The sequence below is a fragment of the Taudactylus pleione genome, unplaced genomic scaffold (assembly GCF_031769625.1).
Source record: "Taudactylus pleione unplaced genomic scaffold, aTauple2 ptg000248l, whole genome shotgun sequence".
NCBI lineage: Eukaryota > Metazoa > Chordata > Amphibia > Anura > Myobatrachidae > Taudactylus > Taudactylus pleione.
This window is the reverse complement of record NW_028284650.1, coordinates 1,736,568-1,762,719: the sequence shown is the minus strand read 5'-3', so window position 1 is coordinate 1,762,719 and position 26,152 is coordinate 1,736,568. Positions and strand designations below refer to the sequence as shown.

The window sequence follows — 26,152 nt, the reverse complement described above, 5'->3', positions numbered from 1 at the left end:
TAACCCCCAGCGCTGAGAGAGCCCCAGCACTGAACCCTGCAGTCCAGGGCGGCAGGGATAAGGGAGCCCAGCGCTGAGCGCTGGGCAGTGTAATAAATAAATATAAATGCATTTGAAATGATTTGTGCAGCACTGAGCCAGGACAGCAGGTCCTGGGCTACAGTGCTGCAGTGTGTTACAGCCTGATGCAGGGCACAGGCTTGGTGTATGTGTAAAAACATGAAATGTATATGTTTAATGTATAATTTAAGAAAAGTGCACTTACCTGTGGTCTGTGGAGGTCCAGGGGGATCCGGAGCTCTCTGTGGGCTGCTGGGTCCCCAGGCCTCTTCCCTAGGGGAATAAAATGTCCTCCTATGCAGCCTCATGCCTGGAAGTGGTATGAGGGGGTGCATAGGTAGCTGGCTAATGCAGCCAGCTAAGTGGGTTTAGGGAGCTTCAAATCGCTTCCCTTCCATGGTCAGGAAACCGTGCCCGGGAACCCTGCTTGCCCACCTCTGGAGCTCAGATTCGGGCAAGAGTAGCAAGCTTGGTCCCTTAGCAGATTCCTGGAAGTCCGTTTTGGCGGGAAAACCTTATCTTCCCAGGCTGTGTCCAGACGGAGCGGAGCTCAGAGGTTGAGCCCAGGCACAGGGGAGTCACCACTCCCCCTTGCCATAAGGGACAATGTTAAACGTGCATGTGGCTAGCACATGCACAGGTCATGCACTTATGATGATTGGTTGGAAACCACAGGGCGGGCTTACCCCCTGTGGAAATGTGTATTAGAGTGGCATAAAAGAAGGGCCTGTGAGCCCTGTATGTGTACATCCTTGTAAATCCTGTGTGGAGAAGAATTGCTGTAACATCTTGTATGCTGATATTCCCCTTCAGGCGGAAGGGAGGGTCTTTTTTAAGACTTTGAGCAATAAACACCTTGCCTGACTTCAATGGTATCTCAATCCTGCGACTAACAGAATTGCGCAAAACGCTATTCCGTTCTCCTGCTGTTCTGGGTAAGAGCTCCGTGTCTCCAAGTTCAAGCCCTCTGCCAAGCTACCGTGCAGACCTGGTCCATTGCGAGGGATCAGGTGGGAACAGCCGACACCAAACAGGAGGTGTGTCCGCAGTTAATCAAATGCATACGCAGCAGAAGCGGTTCCAGGTGCCGACGTAGGAGCCTGAGGGTACCTAATAAGCGGTTCCAAACGCCGATGGTAGAGTTTGGTGGTGGCAGCATCGTTACACGCCCACGGCGCAGTGGGCAGAGTCAGTGACAGGCGGTCACTGACGGGGAGTGGGAGTCCAAAAGTGCTAACCCGTGACCAGGGAAGGCCTAGGCGAAAGGCGTCCGGTCACAGGTAGACTCTCCCTATACCCAGCCCCCGAGCCACAGGCACCTCAGTTGGTAAAAAGCCAAAGGCCAGAGAAGGATAAGAGAGAAGGAAGACTGGAACACTCAAGAATCACACTCACAGAGAAGGAGACAGGAAACCGGTGACCAGTATGATACCCCATATGAAGCCAGGTGCGTCAGGGTGGGTGCTCTGTGGACCCTATGGACTTCGAAGAAAGAGAGTTAACAAAAGTAAGTTCTTACCATAATGCTCATTTTCTTCTTCAGGGTCAATAGGCTCCACAGGGAGACCTTGGGGATGTCCCAAAGCAGTCCTTGTAAAGGTGGGGACGCTCCTGCGCTGAGATGAGAATCTGGCACCCAAAGGAAGCATCCTGGGAGGTGAAGGTATAAAATGCATAGAACCTTAGAAAAGTCTGGACAGAAGACCACGTGGCCTCCTTACAAAGCTGAACAGCCACGGCGAGCTACCCATGAGGGACCCACAGACAGAGTAGAATGAGCCTTAACAGAAGCCGGAACAGGCAGGCCTGCCTCCATGTCAGCTGTTGAAATAGTCATACGAAGCCATCTAGCCAATGTTTGTTTATTGGCTGGCCATCCCTTCTTGTAAAATCCATAGAGCACAAACAAGGAGAACTGGTACGGTCCACATAAATCCTGTGGGCGCGGATCACATCCAATGAGGCCACATCTGCCGAGAGGTCTGGAGACAGAAAGGTCGGTACTATAATTTCCTGATTAATATGGAAACTAGAAACAACCTTAGGAAGGAACTCAGGGCGAGTACGAAGCACCACCCTGCCCTGGTGAAATATCAGAAAAGGAGGATGACAGGAGAGCACTCCCAATTCTGACGCCCTCCTGGCAGATGCAATTGCCAGAAGAAAATGAGTCTTAGCTGTTAACCACTTAAGTTCCACTGAATCTAGTGGTTCAAATGGAGGACCTGAAGAACTACTGCCAAATCCCAAGAAGCCACTGGGGGGGACAATGGGAGGTTGAATCTGGAGGACACCCTGGAGATAGGTGTGGATATCCAGAAGTTGAGCAATTCTACATTGGAACCACACTGACAGTGCAGAGACATGCACTGTCAACTAGGCCAGGCGTAGGCAGAGGTCCAATCCAGCTTGAAGGAATGCCAGGATTCTGGAAATTCGAAACACCTGAAGGTAGTAATCTCTAGTACGACACCACTGGAAATATGTATGCCACACTCTGTTGTAGACCCTGGCAGAGGCAGGCTTATGCGCTCTAAGCATCATGTTGATGACCGAGCTAGAGAATCCTTTGGACCTTAGAAGGGATGTCTCAAGAGCCACATCATCAAAGACAGACGATCCAGGTCTGGTTAAAGGCAAGGACCCAGAGTCAACAAGTCTGGACGTTGAGGCAGTAGGAACGGAGTGTCGATGGAGAAACTCTGAAGATCTGAGTACCAATGACGTCTGGGCCAAACTGGAGCCACCAGCAGGACAGTGCCTCCATCTTGCTTGAAATTCCGAAGAACCCGTGGAAGCACGGAGACTGGAGGAAATAGGTATGCAAACCGGAAGGTCCATTTTACTGACAGAGCATCCACCAGGCTTGCTTCGAAATCTCTTGTTCTGGACCTGTACACTGGTAACTTGTGATTGTGATGGGAGGCCATGAGGTCCACCTCTGGGAGACCCCATTAGTCCACTAGGAGTTGAAATACCTCAGATCAGAGCCCTGATCCGGTGGGGTAATCCATTCCACCTGGAGAGGATCAGCCCCAGCAGGGGCCTGGAATGGAACTGAGCATATTCCACCATGTTGAATGTGGATACCATGGATCCCAGAACCTGCATCGCCGAGTGGACTGACACCCAGCAACTGTGGAGACATCTGCGTACTCGCAGCTGCAGCGTGGAGATCTTTTCTGGAGCTAGAAAGATTCTCTGCTGGTGAGAACCAGAAGGGCTCCAAAATGAACCATCCTCAGTGAGGGAATTAGGGAGGACTTTTTCTAACTGATTAACCACCCATGCACTTGTAGACAAGCAATTGTCAGTTGCAGGTGGTGGTGAAGCATTCTGGAGAACTCACCAATAAGAGGAGATTGTCCAGATATGGCAGTAGTCGGATACCCTGACTCCGCAGGTGGGCTGCCATGACAGCCATAATTTTGGTAAAAACCTTGGAGCCATGGATAGGCAAAAGAGCAGCGCCCGAAACTGGAAGTGTCGTTGCAGTATAGCAAATCGCAGATAACGCTGGTGAGAAGGCTTTATGGGAAAATGTAGGTATGCATCCTGAATGTCCAGTAATACCATGTAATCCACAGGTTCCATAGCCAGTATGATGGATCGTAAGGTTTCCATCCTGAACCTGGGCACCCTGAGGAACTTGTTCAGAGCTTTGAGGTTGAGGATAGGCCAACAAGACCCATTCAGTTTCTGAAGCAGAAAGAGAGTAGAATAATAACATCCAGTCCCTCTTTGAGACAGTGGAACTGGTACAATTACCCCTGCTTGCAGCAAGGACTGTATGGCTTTCTGGATCTGCAAGGTCTTGACTTTGTCTGAAGGAGGGCCTGTGCAGAAAAACTGGTGGGGAGGCCTTCGAAGGAATGAGAGGGGGTACCTCTGAGAGACCACTTCTCTTACCCAAGCATCCTTGGTGGTTTGACACCAGTACTGGGCAAAATTAAGAAGTCGGCCTCCCACTCTGGGGTCCCCCAGAGGGAGGCCCGCCCCGCCAGGCTGTGGGTTTAACCTCCTGTTTGGTTGCAGGGCGTCTTGTGCTCCAGGACTGTTTCTTAGGCTTGGCAGTTTTCTTGGCAGCGGACTGTCTTGGAAAGGACCGCCCTTTGGCTTTTCCTTGAGGATGAAAGGACCTAAAGGAGGAGCTTTGAGACTTTGCAGAAACAGATGCTGAGGGCAGAAATGCAGATTTTGATTTGGCTAACATGCCAGCAATCTTGTCGAGGTTTGGAGTTGGACCAAACAAAATCTCCCCATTATAGGGTAAGGCCTCCAGGCCTTTCTTAGAATTGGCATCTGCGCTCCAACAGCATAACAAAAGGGAACGGCGAGCAGACACGGTCATGGCCGAGACCCTCGATGTCAGTAAACAAGCCTTCAGAGCGGCCTCACTGATATACGCAGCCGCATCCCTAATATGACTGACCAGTGACATTTGATCCTCTGAAACTTTCAAGGACTCCTCAAGTGTATTGGCCCAACTCTCTATAGCCTTAGCTACCCAGGAGATAGCCATGGACGGGCGGGCAACAGCTCCTGAAAGAAAGTATATATATTTAGGCAAGTTTCCACCTTCCTATCCGTAGGATCCTTTAAGGAAGAAACGGAAGGCATAGGTAACATTGCACTTTTAATTAACCGTGTAACGTGTGAATCCACTGCAGGGGGAGATTCCCACTTTTCACAATGAGCCTCCGGAAACGGGTCACAGGAGGTCAAACGTTTCTGAGGTTGATACCTCTTACCATTAGTCATGTGATCCACCAGCTGATCTGACAGAGGGAATACTGCCAAATGCGGATCTGACTGCTTGCGCCAAGGCAGGAATATTAATCCTTGACTTAGGGTCACGTCAGGGTTAGAGGCATCAACCACCTCTCCGCCATCAGAAGACATCTCAGACTCTGATAGCTGTGTGGATTGAGATGACAACACAGGACGCTTAGCTGGTCTTATGGGCTTCTCACTCTGCAACATGGTCTGAAGAGCAGTAGAGGTTGCTGTCAGACTCTGGCCCTGATTCAGAGCCGGACGCTCTGACAGAGCGCTCGCTCTGAATCAGGGCCGGGTTTTTGTTTTTTTTAGAACGGCCTCCTGGCCGCTCGCATAGCTGTGGGTGACCAACCCACAGCTACAGTAAGCGGCCATGATGATGGACACGATGATCAAGACCATCGCGACCATCGGGCATGCGATGAGACCCTTGTGGTAGGGTCTCATGGCCGCAAGCCCCAGGGGGATTTCGGCTCTAATATAGCCGGAATCTCTCAAATGACATTACTCGTGATGTCAGTGGGGCCGCCCCCAAACGGCAGGCGTTCTCATGGGAACGCCTCCGTTTGGGCAGCCACCCCCCCTGCCCGCCCACCAAAGAGGGCGAGCTGTCACTCAACATCGACAGTTCGCCCCCTTTGGTGCGAGACCCGGAGCGACGGGGTGCCCGTCTCTATCCGGGTCTCGCACATGCGCACGACGGAGCCGGCTTCGTCGTGCTCATGCGCACTGGGCCACCATCGACCCAGTTGAGAGCGCTCGGCGCTTGCGACCGTGCCTGAATCAGCTGAGTCTGGGTCACCCACAGCTATGCGAGCGGCCAGGAGGCCGCTCTAAAAAAAACAGAAGGCCGGCCCTGATTCAGAGCGAGCGCTCTGTCAGAGCATCCGGCTCTGAATCAGGCCCTGAGTACAAAGCAACGACGAGTATTTCTAAATATTAACAGGGAGCAATATATTGGTCCTGTCTTATGCTTAGGTAAGCTGCAGGAACCTGTTGCCTAAATATGGCACAGTGCAGTACAAAACAGTATGTGACAGACCTCATAAATATTGTACAATGCAGAAAAGACGCTGCAAAGTGGCACTATACTCAAGTACACAGACACAGTGTCTGGTAGGAAACAGTGCTACATACGCTGTCCCTGGGGAGAGATATGCAGGAGGACTGGACCACGTGTTGTCCTGGGAGAACTGCGACTACAGCACAGAAAATGGCCGCCGGAGACCTCAGAGGGGATGTGTCTGGAGGAGGAGAGCAGCTCAGGGAAGCCAGGCCACAGTGGAAAGGCGCGCTGAGCTGAGGGGAGGAGCCGCTTAAACAGGGAAGCTGTCTCCCCTGGCCGGTAATTAACCCCTGGGAAGCTGGTTCCTGCACCAATATGTCCCTGGTGATTCAGTGGAACGAGATGGCCGGAGCCTGCGTCCACACCCAGCACCTCCGTTCGGTTCCCTGACTGCCATAGCAAGCAGGTCACTGCGAGCGGAGACTCACCTTACCTGTCCCCTGATGTCTGGGTGCAGTCTGGGTCCTCTCTTGGCTAGAACTGGCCCCCGAAACACCTGCAGAGATCCCTGGATCAGTACTGGCGTCGCGGCACCAGAGGGGTGACAGAGCATCAGCGCAGACATCCCATGGACAGTCTGCTGCTGCGTGCTCTATACTTTGTAAAAGTAAAATTAATAAAACAAAGAAAATAAGCTTTAAGGGCTGAAGAACAGCCTCGCTGCAAAATGGTGACCCGACCGGCCGGGCTCCAACGAAACTGAGGTGCCTCTTGCTCGGGGGTGGGGTATAGGGAGAGTGGACCCAATGCATCCTGGGAGATGAAAGCTTTAACTGCGTGGTGCCCGGATTGGTTCCCATCACCTACACCCCGAGGTCTCCCTGTGGACTCTATGGATCCTGAAGAAGAAATTAATGAAAAACAATAATAATAAAAGTATTCATTATGGATATAATTGGGGGGGGGGGGCACTTCATAATATATCGCACAGGGTGCTAGTATTCCTGACGCTGGTGCTGAGATGGACACTGCGTGGGAATGGAGGGAGCTGCAGGCGGACAACAGTGAACCAGCTGGGGGCTCCCAGCAGGAGGAAGGAGGTAACCACTGCCCCAACTGCTATCTATCTTTGCCCTCTTCTTAACCCCAACCTTGCCCAACGGCAAGGTCACAACTGCTGTCTGCACTTACCTCTCTTTACCCTCCCGCTCTACCTGATCTTACGCCCCTCTAGCCCAAGCTCTACCCCAACTTCTCCCTGCTTTTACCCCCAGCTGTACCCCAACTGCTTCCTGACCCTAGCACTGTCCCAACTGCTGTCTGTCTTTATCCCTCATAATGTGTGATATGACCCAGAAACAGTGGTGTAGGATCCCAAATTATTAAAGTGAAGGGTCCCTGGGACACGCTATTTTTTTTAGCTCAGCGTCATCACTGATAGATACTTAGTATCGTTATACAGCGCAGTGTGATCACTATCAATGTATAGATAGATACTCAGTATCATTATACAGAGCAGTGTGATCACTATCAGTGTATATATACTCAGTATCATTATACAGAGCAGTGTGATCACTATCAGTGTATATATACTCAGTATCATTATACAGAGCAGTGTGATCACTATCAGTGTATATATACTCAGTATCATTATACAGTACAGTGTGATCACTATCAGTGTATATGTACTCAGTATCATTATACAGCGCAGTGTGATCATTATCAGTGTATAGATACTGAGCATCATTGTACAGTGCAGTGTGATCACTATCAGTGTATTAGATACTCAGTATCATTATACAGTGCAGTGTGATTACTATCAGTGTATATATACTCAGTATCATTATACAGAGCAGTGTGATCATTATCAGTGTATATATACTCAGTATCATTATACAGAGCAGTGTGATCACTATCAGTGTATATATACTCAGTATCATTATACAGAGCAGTGTGATCACTATCAGTGTATATATACTCAGTATCATTATACAGTACAGTGTGATCACTATCAGTGTATATGTACTCAGTATCATTATACAGCGCAGTGTGATCATTATCAGTGTATAGATACTGAGCATCATTGTACAGTGCGGTGTGATCACTATCAGTGTATTAGATACTCAGTATCATTATACAGTGCAGTGTGATTACTATCAGTGTATATATACTCAGTATCATTATACAGAGCAGTGTGATCATTATCAGTGTATTAGATACTAAGCATCAGTATACAGTGCAGTGTGATCAGTATACAATGTACAGATACTCATTAACTTTACATAGTGCAGTGTGCTTAGGGCCTGATTCAGAGCCGCTCGTAAGCGGCCGCTCGTTCGCTCCGAGCGATGTTTGCCCAACTGCGCATGCGTACGGATCGTTATACGCATGCGCGAACCAGTCAGTGCGGTCGAAATTAATGTGCTCGCAAAATAGCGAATGCCTGATAATTTGAGTGACAGGAGGACGCGTATGTGGGTGGTAACAGGGGAAGGTGCTTGACAACGGGAAGTGGAGATCCGAACACAGGCGTGCTTAAAGGTCAAAACGGGCGTTTTATGGGTGTGCATAATTAAAACAGCAGCGTCAGTGACCACGTCACTGGGTTATTTTATAGCCAGAACTGCTCGCAAGATTGTTGTAGCAAAAACTAACCACAAGAATAGCGCGTAGTTCATACGCTGGTCGATGTACTCGATTAATCTAATAAATAGCGGACATGACGTAGGATGCGAGCGGCCAGGGGGCGTATTTTTTCATAAAACGACCGCAAGTTTTGTTCGCTCGTTCAGACATAGAGGCGTGGACAGACCGCAAAGAGCGAACGGTTCATTTGAATAGCCACCCCCTTTTCCTGAACGACCGTCCGCAAATTGCGTCCGGCTCTGAATCAGGCCCTTAGTACCGGTTGATATGCAGGATCACTATATAATACAGTGTGCCATGACACTACATACGTGATAAAGATGCAGATGTTGGATCATCCTCTGAGCCACTGAAGAGTGATGTGGATTTAAATCGGAGACTGAATTTTGTGCTCTTTCTCCGGCTTCTTCCCCGGCTGCACAGACACCAATGAGCAATAAGGGTCAGTTAAAAATGTATAAAAAGGTAACACTAAAATGAGATCAAATGTATACTGTTCTGCAATGTACCAGTTTATAATGTACAAGTGAATACAGGTTGAGTCTCCCATATCCAAAATGCTTGGGACCAGGAGTATTTTGGATATCGGAATATTCCGTATTTTGGAATAATTGCATGCCATAATGAAATGTCTTAGGAATAGGGCCCAAATATAAACACAGAATGCATTTATGATGTATATACACCTTATAGACATAGCCTGCAGGTAATTTTATACAATATTTTCAATAATTTTGTGGCTCAAACAAAGTTTGTGTACATACATGAAATAAATTTATGTGTCATATACACCTTATACATACAGCCTATAGGTAATTTTATACATTATTTTTAATAATTTTGTGCCTTAAACAAAGTTTGTGTACATTGAACCATCAAAAATCAAAGTTTTCACTATCTCAGTCATGCTAAAAATATTCCATATTTCGGAATATTCCGTATTTCGGAATATTTGGATATGGGAGACTCAACCTGTACTGTTAAAATGTACCAGATATATATTACACCATTGTATACTGTTTTAATGTACCAGTTATAATATACCAGTGCATACTGTTATAATGTACGAGTTATAATATACCTGTGCATACTGCTATCATCAATTATAATGTAGCGTTGTTGCTAGGCTGTGTTAGCGGGAAGCTGCGTCCTGCCTGATTTCAAAAGGGCAGAATGTGCCCTGCCCCTTTTGGCGGTGCCACACTAAAACAGCCTGCCGGGTGCTGTCCTCACCTGCGACCAACTGTGACCCGAGGGTGGAAAAATAGAGGTGCAGCGGTCACCGCCGGTGAATGGACGCCAGGCGCATGTGCCTGGCATCTACTCACAGAGGAGGGAAAGCTTGGAGGCAGCCCGGCATGTCTGTAATTGCCGGGTACGCCACCGAGAATGATGAAAAGCAGGCGGTCTTAAAGACACACAGTCTTTACTCGTGGCCACGCCCCCTGTACAGCCTTTGGCACGTGCCAGAGTGCCCTTTCCCTAGAGTGAACACTAATAATGTACCAATTAATACTGTATGTACCAGTACATAGTGTTATAAAGTACCAGTGAATACTGTTATAATGTACCAGTTCTAATGTTCCCATGCATAATGCTATAATATACCGGTGAATACTGTTATAATATACCAGATATAATGTACCAGTGTTAAGAGTAAGTGCATATGGCAGAGTCTGTAAAGGCGGAATCGTTTGTCACTATTGTAGAAAAAATTAAGTTTTTACTTTGCAGGACAGAAACGGTTGTCAATGCAGAGGTATTGCCCAGTTTAATGAAGGTGTACAACTTATTAATTAGCCAGCCTCTAAAAATGTCTTTTGCGCCTTTCAGGTGCATTATTAGATGATAAATCATATTTCTAGGATTGGCGATCTTCCCCATGCTTAACATGAGACACATTGTCAGCCATCTAGCTGCTCCTTCACAGCACAGAGCTTTAATCAGTGTTTTATACATTTGTGGCCCATGCAGGAGCGCCGAGGGAGGGGGTTGTTTTTGAGCAGGTACTGCTTACCCGGACCCTGGCCGGCTGGTGGGGCTTGGCGGGGGCCTGGGTCAGTAGCACAAAGTGCAGGGACAGAGAGGAAACTGCTGCATGTGTCTTCTCCCTCTCAGGATTATTATAAGCTTTACAGTACAGGAGGTAAAATCAATCAGTATTATGGGGGTGCACACAAAAGTTGGCATTTATAAAGGGGTTGGCCTTAAAGTGGTAGCCAATTGGTCTTGGGAATAAAGAAATAAAAGTGGAGGTGTTACCCCGAGCAGACATTTTCTAAAATGTGCTATATAAACTATACAATGGGGGCGATTCAAATGTTAGAGCTGGTGGCTGTCAGTGCTGGGCGCCCGATGGATCAATTTAATTGTTGCTCCGTTCGAGGTTGAACAGCCATCGGAGCCGGCATTTCTGCTCACTCCCTTGCTGTTTGGACGCCCTAACTAAAACTTTAGTCGGGTTTTAGCCATTTTACACAGCTAAACCCAGTCTGATTTGGTGCGATGTTTCATGGGCGCCCAAAAACAATTCAGTTTCAATATTGGATGCCCATTAAATAGATAGTCTTAAAAAGACAATTGAATCGCCCCCAATGAATCTAATTGGTTGCAAGTGTGCGTCCCATAGCACAGGGTTTAGCCTTGCAAAGTGGCTAAACCCATTTGGGCTCCCAAAGTGCTGACTTCTTGCACATTTCTGCTCGGAACATCAGGAGGCGGTGAGCAGAAATGTGTCTACCCGCGCCAGATAAAAGAACTGAATTGTCCCCGCTGTCTTGCTGTGTCAACGTTCCACATCCACCACACCTCCATGCAACTACCAAGACTGGCTCAAATATATTCCATAATCCATCCCAAATTAGTCACTCTAACTAATAAAGCCCTCAAACAAACATTCTCCCATTGAAAGTCTAAAGTACCAGCATAACTTGTTGTATTTATGATTGTAGAAATGATGGGTATAACCGGGCATATTGCAAGATCTATTCTTTTGAAAAAATTTCACAATTCTGCTCACACAGATCAATAGGGATTTAATCACTCAGGAAGTCTGTGAGGGGGGCTTATGTAGTTTTATTACTATGTACATTCAATGATGGTATTCTGTGAGCAAGAAAAGCAATTACCTGTAGAAGGAGATTGGTAAACATAAGGTATTTGTCTATGTCTGCATACAGGGCCTGATTCAGAGATGGATGCAATGGTGATAACTCATGCAGATCGAGCGATTGTTTGCCATCCTGCATGCGTATAAGCCGCACTGCGAATGCCCGGCGATCGCATTGTGACTACGGACGCACAGAGGAATTCATTGCAGAGCGAGTGACAGGCTGTCAGCATTTTGAGGTGGTGATGGGGGGGTGGTCTGAAAAACGCAGGCGTGTCTGTCCGTTGAACGCCATTACATGGGCGTGCATAAATTGGCCACTAAGAGTGCTTATGCAGCATGAGAGCCCTCTGTGTGACAGGAGAGCTCCCGAGTCTGTGGCTGGTTAGACCTTCCGCAAGGGCAAGATGGCCGCCGATGGTACTGATATTTATGCAGGTATGTGTCGCTGCACGCAGATGAGAAGGCAGCAGTGGGCGTCCCTGAGCACGGGTGGTTTTTGCAACCATTAGCATATTTTTGCAGCTGCGTTGCGTACAAAATAGCAGCTGTGATCGCATTACCGTCCATCTCTGAATCAGGCCCATAGAGAACTAGATGATGCTTACCTGACACCTAAAACAGCAAAGGTATTGAAACAACGATCTGACCAAATGACATTACTAAACATAAGAAGAGATCAAAGGCATCACCATAACCTGTTTTATACATAAACTTAATATTTCTACAATAGCCAGGAACCTTCAAAAATCATAGAAATATATCTGAAGTCTGTATGCTGGTCTGGTATGATTTGATAGTTCCCAAGACTTATGGCTTGGAGAAATCAGGTATCTAACCAATCACACATCCCAGGGCAGTCGTGTTTACAATCAATTCATAGCTTAAATAATGGAGGTTAATGTGAACATACCATATTTCATGTGACTACTGCAAAGGAGAATTTAATGTATGGTTATTTTTAATTAGGTTAAAAGTTATTCGAGACATCTAGCATTGACCTTGTGTCATTAACCTTTCATCCATTCATCAGGGACTGGGTCATGACATCATTATGGAAAGGTGAGGGGGGGAGGGGAGAAGCTGATAAAAGGTATGAGAGCATGTTGCTCTTTGCCATGCTTGGGTGATCAATTCTAAGTCGAAGCCTGGACCTGTATTTCCTGCCATGCCCCCAACCCAGAATAAGCTGTGTGCATTTCTGCGTAAGTTTTTTCTTTTGAAATTGCAACACATTTATAATCTGTAACCCATTTTATTGACATCATTTCTGTAACTAAGGGGTTTTTGTACTTTGCTTTGGAGAGAGATAACGTGGGTGGATAGAAAGTACCAACCAATCAGCTCCTGTCATTTTTCAAACACAGCCTGTAAATTGACAGTTAGGAGCTCATTGGTTGATATTTTATCTATGTCCAGTGCTTAGCACATAGACCCCTAAGCATTACACCAGAACCTAGTCTTTTAAGAAGCTAATAGATCACTGAGGTTATGCTATTACTATTATTGATTTCTAGAAGCAGGGGGACCATCAGCTAACTGAGTGCTAGTTTGTGTCACCAATACTGCGCAATTATGACAGAGTGTTAGAGGACCTGTTGCCCTTTTTTATTTTCTACAGGTGGTGGCTGTAGAGACGTCTTGCGTTTCCGCTAGGCTATTTTAGTGGGGCACCATGCCCTGCCCAATTTTAGAAGGGCAGAATGCATCCTGCCGCCTTGGCGGTGCCCCGCTACAACAGCCTGCGGGTGCCGTCCCCATCCGCGGGCCACAGTGTCCCGAAGGTGGGGAAAATTGCATTATAGCGATTACCTCTGGTGAATGGATGCCGGGAACATGTGCACGGTATCTATTTACAGAGACATAAGTGCTTGGGGGCAGCCCGGCAAGTCCGTGCCGGGCACGCCCCCCAAGAGTGACTAAAGGGGCGCGCACATGCTAGAGTGCCTTTCTCTAGGTTCAGCGCCGGACCTAGGTATAACGGGCAGAGTGTTAAAATATTCATTATGAGTATATTAAGATCTGCCCTTGCTACATCAGGACATGGGGATCTGCACAAATGCAATCCGAACTCTAGTGTAGTACCAGTCAGGGTGATACAGTTATTGGCTCTGACCTAGTCTGAGTCAAATCAGGGATACCTATTGTGCTCCCAGTCAATGATCTTTGTTCAGTTTTTATGTTAGGAAAGCTATAATACATTAGTTATCACCTCCAGATCCACTGTTTCCCAAGGACATTCCATTTCCCCAACATTCCAACTTTGTCCCATGTACAGTGTACCTGTAAAATGAGGTCACCATGAGCTGGCAGCCATCACATTTCTCCTTCTCAAAACAGAGATGCATCTGAAACTCAATACCATGGAATGAGGGGTCCAGCTTTTCCACACTTTTAGTGGGTGTCTTCTGTTTCCGGGGGGTCCTCCTAACACAAGCCTCATATTCTATAGATCCAAATGTGGAGTGTTTTCCAGTCTGAGCTTTGTCTCTACCCTGGGTTGATATTTCATGTGAAGAATCAGAATTGTATTCTTTAGAGTGAGGGCAACCATTTTTAAAGGGGTTTACCCATTGTGAGTCCAGCAATTGTTTCCTATCTTGTTCGAAATTAGCAGAAGCCAAGTGAACAGCATCCATAGATGACACATTATCTTTCACCATCTTGGGCAACCTGCTAAAAGTATGCCTCCTCTCAGACTCTGTTTCCAAGATACTTTCATTCTTTCCCCCTAATTTATTTAAGTGGGTGCATTTCATATTAATAAGGTTCAGAAGCTCCATGGCATTACTTGTAAATGTGGAAGAACTTTGGCTAACTCGATGACAGTTCCTCAGACAGGTTGCCTTGCTGCATTCCCCATACAAGGGGAAACAATTGAACTGGTCATTGTCCAAAGTGTTCTCTCTCTTTGGAAGCTTTCTCACACTTTCTTCCAGTAAATATATAATACTGGGATCAGGAATTTGCATCATACACGTCATTCTGTGCCCAGGAAGTTGCAACTTTTTGGTATTGCCCTGTGTCAAACACCACTTATCGAGCTTCGCCACAGCTGACCTTTAAGACAAAAAAAAAATCAGTGAAATTTATACAGCTTTCATGTTTATGAAGAACTTTTGTATGTAAGTGCAAAACCCATACAAAATTAGCACAAAAAAGAAAAAAAAAATTATATTGTAACATGTCAATGCTCTGCCCTATTGAGTTGGAAGCCTTACATTGGAAATCTAATCACTTTTATGATTATTGTAATGTTTGAGTAATATCCTTTATGATTGTGGTTATCAGCTATAAGTGTAAAGCTTTGCAGAGTTTCCAAGACACAAGTGACCCAGTCACTCATTTAAATTCAAATTGGACACAGATGTGGCTGCTGGATGTCCCATGTATAGACTCTTAAGAGGAGCTCCAATCCTCAACAGGTTATGTTTTCTGGATTTCTGTAATCTGGATCAGTAAATATTCCACAGCCAGAAATCCTTAAAAAGTGACATGTTGGGAGTACTTGGTAAATTTGCATAATAATCTTTTTCCAAGACAACTATCAGATGATAAAAACTTAGTAAAAAAAAAAAGAAAACATTGGCCCTCATTCAGAGCCGTTCGCTATTTGCGGTCGTTCGTTTAAAAACAAGGGGTGGCTATTCAAATGATCCGTACGCACATTGCAGTCTGTTCACACCTCTAAGTCTGAACGAACGAGCAAAACATACGCTCGTTTATTTGTTAAAAACGCCCCCTGGCCGCACGCATCCTACGTCATGTCCGCTATTTATTAGATTAATCGAGTACATCGACCAGCGTATGAACTGCTCGCTATTCTTGTGGTTGGTGTTTGCTACCACAAATTTGCGAGCAGTTCTGGCTATAAAATAACCCAGTGACGTGAACAATGACGCTGCTGTTTTAAATATACACACCCATAAAACGCCCGTTTTGACCTTTAAGCACGCCTGCGTTCGGATCTCCACTCCCCATTTTCAAGCACCTTCCCCTGTTACCACCCACATACGCCTCATTCTGTCACTCAAAATAGCAGGCACTCGCTATATAGCGTACAAAGGATTTTCGGCCGCACTGACTGGTTCGCGCATGCGTACTAAAAAGCGTACGCATGCGCAGATGTGCAAACATCGCTCGGAACGAGCGTACTGCCGCTAACGAGCGGCTCTGAATGAGGGCCATTGTTCAGTCCTCTAATCACCCCCCTCCAAAAAAAAAAATACTCACCATAAATGAAAAATGAAACTTAACAGAAATGACAACAAAATTAGTGATAAGAGGGCCTGATTCAGAGATAAACACAACTGCAAATCGCACGCAGTTCGAGCGATTGATTTCCATTGCGCATGCATCGCAGTGCGCATAGGCAGCAGTGCAATCACCCTGCGTTCACGCAGGCCCCGGAGGCCCATTGCAGATTTATTGACAGGAAGTGACCGTTTTGGGGTGTTGACAGGGTGTGGTTAGCTAAACGCAGACGTGCTTGGACGTTTGAACACCATTACGTGGGCGTGCATAAAGTAGCCACTACAATTGCATATGCAGCTCGGGCGTGGCAGAAGAGCTCCCTAGCCTTTGGCAGGTCTGACCTGCCGCAAGGGTAAAATGGCCGCCGATGTACTTCGATGGTACCGATGTTTAAGTAGGTATGCGTAGTTACACGCAGGTGAGAAGGCAGTAGTGGGCGTCTTTATGCTCGGGTGATCTTTGCTAACATTTGCATATTTATGCAAATGCGTTGCATATGGAAACGCAGTTGCGATCGCATTAGCGTTCCTCTCTGAATCAGGTCCAGAGTTAGGAGAAGATGCCACTAAGTGATGTAAGTTTACCCTTTGTAAAAAACGTACAAGGTCATTTAAACATTCTTTGTTCCATATCTTTCTATTTTTTTATGGGTTGCGTAATCCTGTATTTTCTATGATTACAATATCCTTGACATTTAATGTATCTGATAATAAGAATCAAATACTTTAAAAAACAGCTGCTCTGTATTGCAAACAACCCTAAATTGATGGCCTTTTCCTTATATCTGAAATTATTTATTCCCCGCCAAGAAATAGCTTAATATGGAAAAGCTACTAAAGGACATCCAGCAATGTGTGTATAAAGTTACAGAAAAACGCCAGGTGGTATTAATTCTCTCAAACCACAGCTTATTATGGAGCATTACAGAATGCAATTGCTTAAACTCAGCAGGTTAAGTGTCAGTTCGGTGGCAGCGGGCGGAGGATGAAGACGTTGTTTGAAGAGCTCAGAAAATGCCGGGTTAAAGAGAGAAGAACTCCATCGGTGGAGGCGCTGGCCCATCCAGAATAATGTGGCTGAGGACCGGAGAGTGTTGCAGTGGTGAGAAAGTAAAAGGCCTTCCCACCATTAATCCCTCCCTAGACCATCAGTTTAGCAAGGCAGGCCCATGTTCCTGAAGCTATAAGTCATCGTGGGCAATAAGCCAAGGTCACATAAATGGGCGGGGGGGAAATGGGCATGGCATTTATTCCAGCTTGCCCTGGGTTCCAGACCCCCTAGTTACACCCCTGTTTATCTATCTACAAGGGTGGTTTAATAAATAAGGTAGCAAGACCTTTCATTGTGTAAATTTATTCAACTCATACATATATGTATAATCAATAGTATGGCCTTGGTACAGATTATTTTTCCACATAGTCCTCATTCTTGTCTAAGCATTCGTTCCAATGGTACACCAAGGCATCTATCCTGGCATATAAGAAATCAGTGTCAAGCGCCTGAGGCCAGGACATGGTGGCTTGCTGAACTTCACCGTTGGTTGTGAGTAACCTTCCACACAGGTGCTTCTCCAATGGTGCAAAGAGATGGAAATGACTCAGTGCGGGGTCAGGGCTGTAGGGAGGATGGTCAGTACCTCCCAATGGTATAGCCGTAAAAACTTGTGCATGTGGTTGGCGGTGTCCTGGCATTATTGTGCAGCAATATGACGCCTATTCACAGAAACCCAGGTTGTTTCGACAAATTGCCTTCCGCAAAACGCCTCAATGTGTCACAATAGCGGACAGCATTCACAGTATCTCCCTTGGTGAGGAAATCAACAAGAAGTACTTCCTTGTGGTCCTGAAACACAGTTGCCATGACCTTCTTTGCTGATGGAGTTGTTTTTAAATCCTTTGAAGGTGGGGATGATGCCCGTTTCCATGTCATGGATGCTGACGTTTCATCGCCTGTAACAACACGCTGCAGGAACTGCTCTCCCTCCTCATGGTACTGCATCATGTGCATGAGAGACAATCCCACCTTGTTGGTTGTGTGAATTCTTTCAAGTTTCCTGTACCCCAGTTACTCATGAACGATGTTGTGCACAGCACCCACTGAGATGTTCAGTTTGTCAGCAATATTACTAATGGTCCCTACACACCATTTTTAATGATTTGGCCGATTCAGACACATCGGAAAAAAAATCGTTAAAAATGTGTAGTGTGTATGCACTACATCGAGTAGTGTGCGCTCCCGTGGGGTCGTCAGGCTCATTGTCTGATCTCTTGTACATGCAGTAAGATCAGGCGATGCGGCTGGCCATCCCATACAGCACTATGCAGGGGGGGGGGGGGGCATATTGGGCGGTTGGGCACCAGATAGCCCAGTGTGTACGGACAGCCCAATATGTCGGTCCATCGACGCTGGGAGCGTGGGCAGCATTGCTGGATACGCAATCTTTTTGTGTGTACCCATCTTAACTCTAAGGCGTCTGTCCTCCTGAATCAGACCTTCATGCGGCACAAATTGTCATCTGTGGTAGACATGCCTGGCCGGCCGGATGGCTGCTCATCTTGAATGTCTGTCCTGCTGTTATCAAAGGCTGTGCACCATACCCAAACCTGTTACCGCGACATGACGTTATCACCGTACACTTCGACAAGTTGGCGATGAATTTCAGCTGCTAATGTGTCCTTTAGACACAGCAGTCTGATAACACTACGCACCTCAATGTCTGACCATGTTTCCGCCAGCCCCGCCATCTTACAGCTGATGTTGGAAAGGTATGACTGATATGAGGCACAGTCTAATGGCTGTGAGGGGAAGCAGAGGTCTACCTGCTCTAGCCTGGCAGAAAATTAGAATGCCACGAGTGCCGCACCATTTGGACTGTGTGTGTGCGTGCGAGCGTGTGTGTATATATTCTATATATACACATAGGCATGTAGAAGGGCACTCTAGGTAACGTGTACACTGACGGGGTGCCTTCCTAATACGGGACATATACTAGGCTGGTCTTCCCCAGAAAGAAGCAGGAGTCTCTCCATCGGACTTAATAAATCAACGTTAGTGCATCTTTACGATGTTTCAAAGCCATCAGGATGTGAACTTCATTACAATAGCCTCAAGACAAATATATTTACTGAGAAAAATGTTGATGTGTTCAATACGTGTGTGTGTGTGTCCCCTCATGCCTGGAGTCACTGCAGCATTAACCCCACAGCAGCCAGGTACTGTACTACAGTATGCACAAACCCCAGGAGGTAGGACATATGTGTATGTACAGGAGGACAGTACGCACGGTGCATGTTCTCTGCCAGTGCCTACATACATACTACTAATAGTAATATGCATTGACCCGACACACACTGCACACTATAATAGTATTCATCATCCCTATAACTTTTGCAGGATATAATGCATGCATACAGCCAGCACACAAGTCATTATTATATACATATAGTTACACAGCACGGAAAGACAGTGACACCAGGACTCGCGTTTGAGCGGGAAATAAAAGCGGGAATGTGAGGGCAGGAGAGCGGTCCTCACTCATTACAGCGTTAGTACATCTGCTGCAAATCTCCAGAAGCAATACACAGAGACAATGAGTGCAGTCGTGTAACACGAAAGACAATATCTGAGAGACACACACTAATATACAGGAGAGCGTGTAACTGTATCACCATCTGAGACACATTAATATACAGGAGACAGTGTATAACACCACCACGGAGACACACTGCCACACGGGAGACAGTGTGTAACACATGAAACAATGTAACAACATCTCAGACACACTAATATACAGGAGACAGTGTATAACACCATCTGAGAGACACACTAATATACAGGAGACAGTGTATAACACCATCTGAGAGACACACTAATATACAGGAGACAGTGTATAACACCATCTGAGAGACACACTAATATACAGGAGACAGTGTATAACAACATCTGAGAGACACACTAATATACAGGAGACAGTGTATAACAACATCTGAGAGACACACTAATATACAGGAGACAGTGTATAACACCATCTGAGAGACACACTAATATACAGGAGACAGTGTATAACACCATCTGAGAGACACACTAATATACAGGAGACAGTGTATAACACCATCTGAGAGACACACTAATATACAGGAGACAGTGTATAACACCATCTGAGAGACACACTAATATACAGGAGACAGTGTATAACACCATCTGAGAGACACACTAATATACAGGAGACAGTGTATAACAACATCTGAGAGACACACTAATATACAGGAGACAGTGTATAACAACATCTGAGAGACACACTAATATACAGGAGACAGTGTATAACACCATCTGAGAGACACACTAATATACAGGAGACAGTGTATAACACCATCTGAGAGACACACTAATATACAGGAGACAGTGTATAACACCATCTGAGAGACACACTAATATACAGGAGACAGTGTATAACACCATCTGAGAGACACACTAATATACAGGAGACAGTGTATAACACCATCTGAGAGACACACTAATATACAGGAGACAGTGTATAACACCACCACGGAAACACACTGCCACACGGGAGACAGTGTGTAACACATGAAACAATGTAACAACATCTCAGACACACTAAAACAGCATATAGTGCAAAATAAAAGAGTAATAAACATCAAACACATAACAAGAGACAGGGTAATTACTAAGCAGAGGATTTTCAAAACCCACGGGTTTCTTGCAGTTTTTGCCTGCCATAATTAAAAGGACAATAACAGTAAATGCAAAAATCAGGCTTGTTTTGCATTAAAATGTTTTGGCCTTTTTCATTTTGGCAGGCAAAATCTGCAAACAAAAATGGAAGGGTTTTGAAACTCCACTGCTTAGTAAATATACCACTATTATTGCAACAGAAGAGACAACAACATCACAGACATCACAACACAAAAGACAAAGAAATAACACAAATGGGACAGACGTATTATATAAGCCCAGTGTGTCTGAGTGTGATGTACTGTTATATATAAATATATATAGTACCAGCACCATCATTACCCTGTGTGGCTACAGTATATTAATAACTGCCCTCCACGCTGAGAACAAGCAGCCCACCCAATACTAAAGCTTTTTAATCACCAAAACTACTTTCCAGGTACCTGGTATTCCCACTGCATACAGTACCTGTTATTGCTGAGCTTCTTGCCCCCTCTGCTGGACCTTTTGCGGCATTGCAGCCTAGTCTCCGCAGCTGTAGCGCACCGTGCTTCACCTGTAGCGAGATCATTGGAGTCGCACCCAGAGATACTTGATTGACTCAGCCCAGCAGCGGCACACTGTGGCTCTTGGCAGTACTGCGCCTCTCTTCGCAATTCACTCCACTGTTTTTCCACATTGCCTCCTGTCGTGCATGCGTCTGATTCGAAATAAAGCGGGTAAAGAACTTCTTTTAGCAGAGAAAAATCCGGATAGACGCCATCAGCAAACAGCAGCTCTTCCATGTCACCAGATCAGTAGATTATAAGATATTTTAATGGTAGGGTCAATTATAACATAGACACCCACTGGGGGCCTGAATCCATTGGAGATTATGAATGACCCCAACACCTTCTCTGTTGTTAGATCGTTTATAAGATTTAGCAAAAACTACAAAGGGACCCCTTCACTCCAGGAGATCTCTGGTAAAATGATCTTCCAGGCCTTGTTCTGGAAGACATACTTTCAAGCCTCACTAACCCTTCAGCTGATCTTAGTGCAGAGCTGTGCAATTGGAATATTGCATTTATTTTGGTTGTGGACAGCAGCTGAAAGGTTAATGGGCCAGAATGGCATTACTAGTGATTTCTAGAATAAAATCACCTGTGTTAATCTTAGCAGACCCTCCCTCTATAACTAACCCCCTCCCCATCCACCACAAGTTAAAAAGACACCCAGGAAGAGTGAATTTTCTTTCGTTTTTCTGAATCAGGACAAGGTCTAGTAAACTGGCTGCAGTAAACCTGTAGCCTCTCTCTATCTGGCACACCCAGATATCATAATCAATATCTGTAGAACTGCATAGAGATGACTTGTGAATCCCAACATCCCCAATTGTTGGTGGGGTGATAAGGAAGTTTGTGACCATTATTAAGTTCCTGCCTTCTGCTCATCTGTTTCCATATGTAAAACATGAACAAATTTAAGTCTGGTTTAGTTTTATGTTTGAAATTTGTTTTCTGTAGATCCTGATCTAAGCCTAGTCAGTAATTTGCTAATTGGAAATGTGTATAATCAGTAATTGATCAGAATATGGAGTAGTTACTTGCAGTTAGATTCCTCAATGATTAGTTGCTGCAAAGTTTTGATTATAAGGAGGAAAAATGAGTAAGTTGTTGTGTTAGGTAATGGTGCAGGGCCGTAAGGACTGGAACACTTTCTCACTACAGAATTAAAAGCTGGTGGCTTTTACCCTTTTAGTCTAATAATGAGGAAGTTGCAATATTTGCCTCATATCAATAGGTGTGCCATTTGTTTTGGGGGGTGGGCTGTTGTATGACCCCGGAAATGGTAATTGGATAAATTCCCTTTATTCACTCCATAATTACTATCTATGAATAATGCTTCTAATCCATATTTAAGCAATGGCAGTTTGCTAGGGTAAGGGGAGAACCATACTTGCCAACTCTCCCTGGTTGTTACTATTTCAGGGAGCCTCCCTGACTCCCCTAAAGAGTCTAGCTATTTCCCTGATTGCACCTTACCCCCATTATGAAGCTGTTATATATATATTTTTTTTATATATATTTCAAATGGGATCATTAGCATAGTTTCACCGTATTTGTTGTAATGCACAAACTCCCTATGGCTATATGCATTTCCTGAAGAGTATTAGGGGTCTATTTACTAAGCAGTGTTAGGAGACAGAGTGAAAAGTGATAAGGTGCCAGCCAATCAGCTCCCAACTGTCATTTTTCAAACACAGCCTGTGAGATAGAGTTAGGAACTGGTTGGCTGGCACCTTATCACTTTTCACTCTGTCTCCTAACACTGCTTAGTAAATAGACCCCTCAGTGTGTTTTCTTAAACAAATAGATCTTATTAATTGCTTTGGGGCTCATTTACATTTGAATGTAAATCAATTTTATGACACGCCTTTCAGATGTAGCAGTACATGCCCACTTTACTACCGTGTTCTTAGATGTTTCTTTCACAATCTCCCTGAAATGCTTTCAAAAGTAGGCAAGTATGGGGAAAAGAACAAAAGAAAGTTTTTACTGCAGTGCACTATTACAACAATCAATAATGGTTTACCAATTAAAACATATAAATCTTTATTGCTTATTTGAAATATTTCAAGCAAGAATTAGAAAAATGTGCATAAAGAAAAATAGTGTTTTAAAACTTATAATACTGCTGGTTATATAACTTTATCCCTGTATATATGAATCTGTTGATCTAATTCGTGTCACTGATACAATATAGGTTCATGTTAATTCATGACCATCATCTGACACTGGCTGGCAGAGTGAGAATCGTATGCAGTTAGCCAGTCCAGCATATGTCAGTAATGCTATTGAAAACTGAATCTACTGCCGTATGACAAATAATTGTTACTATTTAACTATCCAGGGACTGTCTTCTAAATACTGATAGTTTAAATTTATTGTAACATAATTGTTACATTTTAGCTGCTGCAGTTAAATATTTCTCTCCAAGTGAATAACACTGACAAAAGATGATGGTCATGTATTAATGAATTTACATGAACCTATATTGTATCAGTGACACGTATGAGATCAACATACTCATATATACAGGGATAAAGTTATATAACCAGCGGTATTATAAGTTTTAAAACACTAATTTTCTTTATGCACATTTTTCTCTTGCTTGAACTTCAAGTATATTAAATATTTTGCCAGTTGTGAAAACCCCTGAATTAAAATATTTTAAATAAGCAATAAAGATTTGTTTTAATTGGTAAACAATATCATTATTGACTGATGTAATAGTACACTGTTTTCTTTTGTTCTTTTTGAAGTATATTGATATAGTTAGTCGTAGCACATCATTAGGAGGGACTGTAATAAATAGGATTATCCTTTCATAACTAATAATCCCTTTACTGTGTCAGTATCCTACAATATAATATGTACAAAAAATTCTATTAGTACGGGATCGCAAATTTCTTCTTTTAAGTATGGGGAAAATACAGGCAAAAGTAGCTGCTCTATGCAGGAACAAATATTCACTCATCAAAAACTTTAGTTTTGCTAAGCCTTGAAATCTATATTTTAAACTGTAGATCCCAATGGGCTCAGTTTAGCAAAAATGCCCTATCCTGTTTCTTTAGTTGGAGCTGGTCTTTGATGAAGGATCTGCATGCTGTTTTTAGCACACATCCGTTCCCCACACAATCGCTGCCTGAAGTGTGCTGTTGAAGATTCTGATACAAGTAACTTTTCTTACTAGGAATTGCTGAAAAAGGTGGATGAATTGGAGACTGGATGTGTGCAGAAACATGTTACTCTTTCAGTAATGGCAGCTCTGGTTCTTCACATCCAGCTAGTGTTGATGCCTAGTCCTGAAAGAAACTAACAAATCTATTTGCTGAACTGACCTTTTGAGGTTTAGGTATAATGTAGATGAGGGTCACATACTGTGTTTCCTTCAGATTTCTGCATGTTGTTGATTGTTTAGTATTCTGTTTGATGCTCCTTTTATAGTGTGATGTGTGTGTAGTTCTTCAAATGTCCACTTCAAATAAACTGCCTAAACCCTGTATGTGAATAGTTAGCCCTTGGGGTGCCACTTGTCTGGTTTATTCTTGAAGGTGAGATTCTGCTTAAAGATTAGTTGCGTAAAAAGAACACCATATTCTGCGTCTCACTTTTTCAAGGGGACAAATGGGGTCTGCCATTCCTAGAATCTCTGAAGCATTGTTCCCAACTCCAGTCCTCTAACAGTGTGTGTTTTCCAGATCACCCAGTTGGTGCTCAGGTGTATTGATTACTGGTTGATACATTTTAAAAGATTCACAGGCGATGCTGATGATTTCAAATGTGATGAGAAAATCTCCAGTCATCATGGGTCCTAAAACATGTACTGTTGGGGTCCCTGAAGGAATCTGTATGTAATGCTGCCAAATGTATTGCCAGCAGCCTAAATACAGACATTGGAAGCCCGAACCGTAAGGATCCCGACTGGGGCTGGTAAGTATCTTAACCCTCCCCTCCCTTAGTGGTTCCTAACCCTAACTTCCCACTGGTAATGCCTAAACCTAACCCTCCTGGGGTGGTGCCTAACCCCCCTCCCCTCGCCCTAACCCTCCTGGGGTATTACCTAATCCTGAGTCCCCCTGGGGGGGTTCCTTACCTTCATTCGGGAAGCAGTCTGTCTAGATTCCGGCATCAGTATTTTGACGCCTGTCTTTAGTTACACGTCTGGATTTAGACACCGGGATTTAGTCAGTTTCCCAGCCGTTGGCATTTTGACCACATCCCTCCCTGAGGACTGGCATTAGAAACCTTACTCTGAAGGGCTAGACTAGGACTGGCCAACCTTCGACTCTACAGCTGTTGTGAAACTAAAATTCCCAGCATGCTTTACCAGCTGATCAGTGGGAGGGTATGCAGGGACTTGTAGTCTCAACAGCTGTAGAGCCACTGGTTGGTCAGGCTTGGGCTAGACTCTCACCCCCCCCCATCCTCTCCAAATGCCCGTTTGTTAGTGCCACTGTTGTTCATAGAACCCAACCACTGCTGCTCAGCTATGCATTGTACAGTACAGACCTTGCCACTTTCTGCCCAGCAGGACAGTGATTTCCGGTAGGGATTGTCTTGACTATATTGGTACAGCTGGGAAGTTTGCATTATGCAGATAGTATTGTCTGGCCCACACCTATGGTGTGGTACGGCAACATCAGCCTGATGTAATACTTGTGCCCAGTGTAGCAGTTATTAGTGTTGATATGTATGCAAACTGATGAGGCAGCATGAAATTATGTTCCACTAGCCAAAGCTCAGTAGATTTTCATCATGGATGACATGGGGTGGAGAGAATTTAGATGGAGAGCTCCATTTTTCAGCCAGATATATATGGTAAGCAAGTCATTTTTCAGTTAACCTTGTACCTATGAGGATTTTCTGTATATTGATTGACTCTTACATGCCATTCTGTATAACTTCCATAACTCTTAAGCCAGAGGTTCTCAAACTCTGTCCTCAGGACCCCACACAGTTCATGTTTTCCAGGTTACCAAGCAGGTGCACAGGTGTATTCAATACTCACTGACCTTTTAAAAGTTCCACTTGTGGAGCTAATTATTTCACTTGAGATTCTGT

The 26,152-nt window shown here is 44.9% G+C and overlaps 1 protein-coding gene across 1 annotated transcript in view; it reads right to left on the bottom strand.

Moving 5' to 3' along the window:
- Positions 1-21,630, bottom strand: part of ZGLP1 (zinc finger GATA like protein 1) — a 43,189-nt gene extending 21,559 nt beyond the window's left edge. Inside the window, exons 1-3 of the mRNA XM_088479990.1 lie at positions 21,015-21,630; positions 13,884-14,660; positions 8,803-8,906 (exon numbers count right to left, since the gene is read on the bottom strand). Coding sequence (XP_088336116.1) covers positions 8,803-8,906; positions 13,884-14,660; positions 21,015-21,331 — 1,198 coding nt within the window. The 5' untranslated portion in view covers positions 21,332-21,630. The remainder of the gene's footprint in view (positions 1-8,802; positions 8,907-13,883; positions 14,661-21,014) is intronic.
- Between the last annotated feature and the right edge of the window lie 4,522 nt (positions 21,631-26,152).